The following is a 1829-nucleotide window of genomic DNA, read 5'->3' on the forward strand; positions in this document are numbered from 1 at the left end:
AAGACTTCTACCACATAAGTTGTCTTCTTAGTTTGACAGTGACAGTGATAACTCAAGACAAATGGAAAGTTTTACGTTTTTCCGAGATATATTTTGTATGTGTTTCTGTTTCGATCATGATAATGCTCTGCTACGTATAAATAGCAACACTATCAACGTATACTACGGAGACTTTTGTTTACTCTGTCGACTCATACAGCGAGTGTGTGTAGAGATTTGAGTATCGCGACCTTTTGACCAGCAAAAAAAACTGTTTTTAACGGGAAGAATGGAGAAAAAACCTAAAAAATTATAACAAAATCCAATAAAAAGCTGAAAACAAATGTATCAATAAAACGAAAAAATCTCAGCAAAAATAACAATTTATTATTATTACTATTACTATTACTATTATTACAATTTTACATATTAGAGCTGGAGACGGGGTTTGTTTCCTGCTCCCTTTTCGCTTGTTGCGATTGTGGCATGGGCGGCTGTTGCAGGTTTCGCAACCATGCTTCGCTAACCATCACGCGAAAGTTCGCATTTTGCACGCTGCCCAATTTCTTCATTTTTGGCACAAAGCTCATCATGAAATCTACGTCAGCGTCGCGCTCATGCTCCTGCTCCGGCTCCAAATTCTCCTCAGCGTCTGGGACCTCATCTGCCCGATGCCCGCCCAGGAAACTCATGGCTTCGGCATACTGCCACTGAGGTCGCGAAGAACTATTGGCACGGCTCTGCCACCTGCTTCGCAGGCTTTGCCATTTGCTGCGACACAGTTCCACTGTGCAAAAGAAAGAAAACGAAAGAGTTGCAGTTGATTTGATTGTTTATATTTTATTGGGGATCACTTACCATTGGCTTCCATTGCCGCGGCCACGCCGAGCCATTGAATTCTCATCTCCTCTCGTTTACCGTGCCCCGGATGGCTGGCATCCCAGAGAGCGGGACGCTGCTTTACTTCGGTGATCAGTGCGTTAGCATCCATTTCACTGCGCCTTTATCAGAAAACTGAAAACGCAAACGCAAATGCAAACGAAACGACAAAAACACCAACAATGCACTCTGTCCAAACCGGAGAATAAGAACTTAACAAGAGAGCGACGCCGGCGTCATACACTATCTCTCTGTGAAGCCTCTCTCCACAAAGATGGCGAAAATAATAAACTTGGGCAGTGTTGTTGTTCTTTTTTTTTTTGTCTATGCTTACTTGCAAAGGATAGTGTGAATATGTAATGTGTTTGGCGACGCGCTGCACATGTAAAGAGAAACTTTAAATTTGTTTGACAATATGAATACCACCCAACTAAATTCTTTACATAGTATTAGTCTCAGTGACTTTTTTGTTTGTCAGTGTATTTTCGCTTCGTTTGTCTAACTTTTTTTTTTGCTATTTCGCTATTATTTCTCTGTTTGTTTTCATTCTTGGTTTTCGTTCTCGCTCTCGCTGTGTTGTTGTTGTTGCCCTTTGCTGTCGATCAATGACGTTGGCGCTGCCAATTTTTTTTATGCAAATAAAAGTTGCTAGATTTAAAAAGAAATTATTAAGAAAAAAAAACAATTGCACAATAATTGCTAAATATAAAATATATACATTAAAATAAACGGGATTTCGTATCTTATTTTGTTAACACCTCATACAAAATGCTTAGAATAGCGTCCAATTCTTCTGATTCATTAATATCTACTCTTCATTTCCGGTAATTTTTAGTAATTACTAATAGGGAAATACAGAATTATGGCAACATTTTTCAAGTCTATGTAGTCCATACCTGTTTATATACAAATAATAAAAAACACAAATCTAGTAACTAAAATCTAAACTGGCAGCACTGCTCCCAACACGT

At 38.8% G+C, this 1829-nt stretch overlaps 1 protein-coding gene across 1 annotated transcript; it reads right to left on the minus strand.

The window, feature by feature from the left end:
• Window positions 1-346: 346 nt before the first annotated feature.
• On the minus strand, window positions 347-1212 carry LOC132793140 (uncharacterized). Its single transcript, XM_060802826.1, has 3 exons — window positions 1193-1212; window positions 838-993; window positions 347-766 (listed from the first exon to the last, which is right to left on the minus strand). The coding sequence occupies exons 2-3, from the start codon at window positions 968-970 to the stop codon at window positions 402-404; spliced, it is 498 nt and encodes a 165-aa protein (XP_060658809.1). The 5' UTR covers window positions 971-993; window positions 1193-1212; the 3' UTR covers window positions 347-401.
• Between the last annotated feature and the right edge of the window lie 617 nt (window positions 1213-1829).

Source organism: Drosophila nasuta, chromosome 3, assembly GCF_023558535.2.
Source record: "Drosophila nasuta strain 15112-1781.00 chromosome 3, ASM2355853v1, whole genome shotgun sequence".
Lineage (NCBI taxonomy): Eukaryota > Metazoa > Arthropoda > Insecta > Diptera > Drosophilidae > Drosophila > Drosophila nasuta.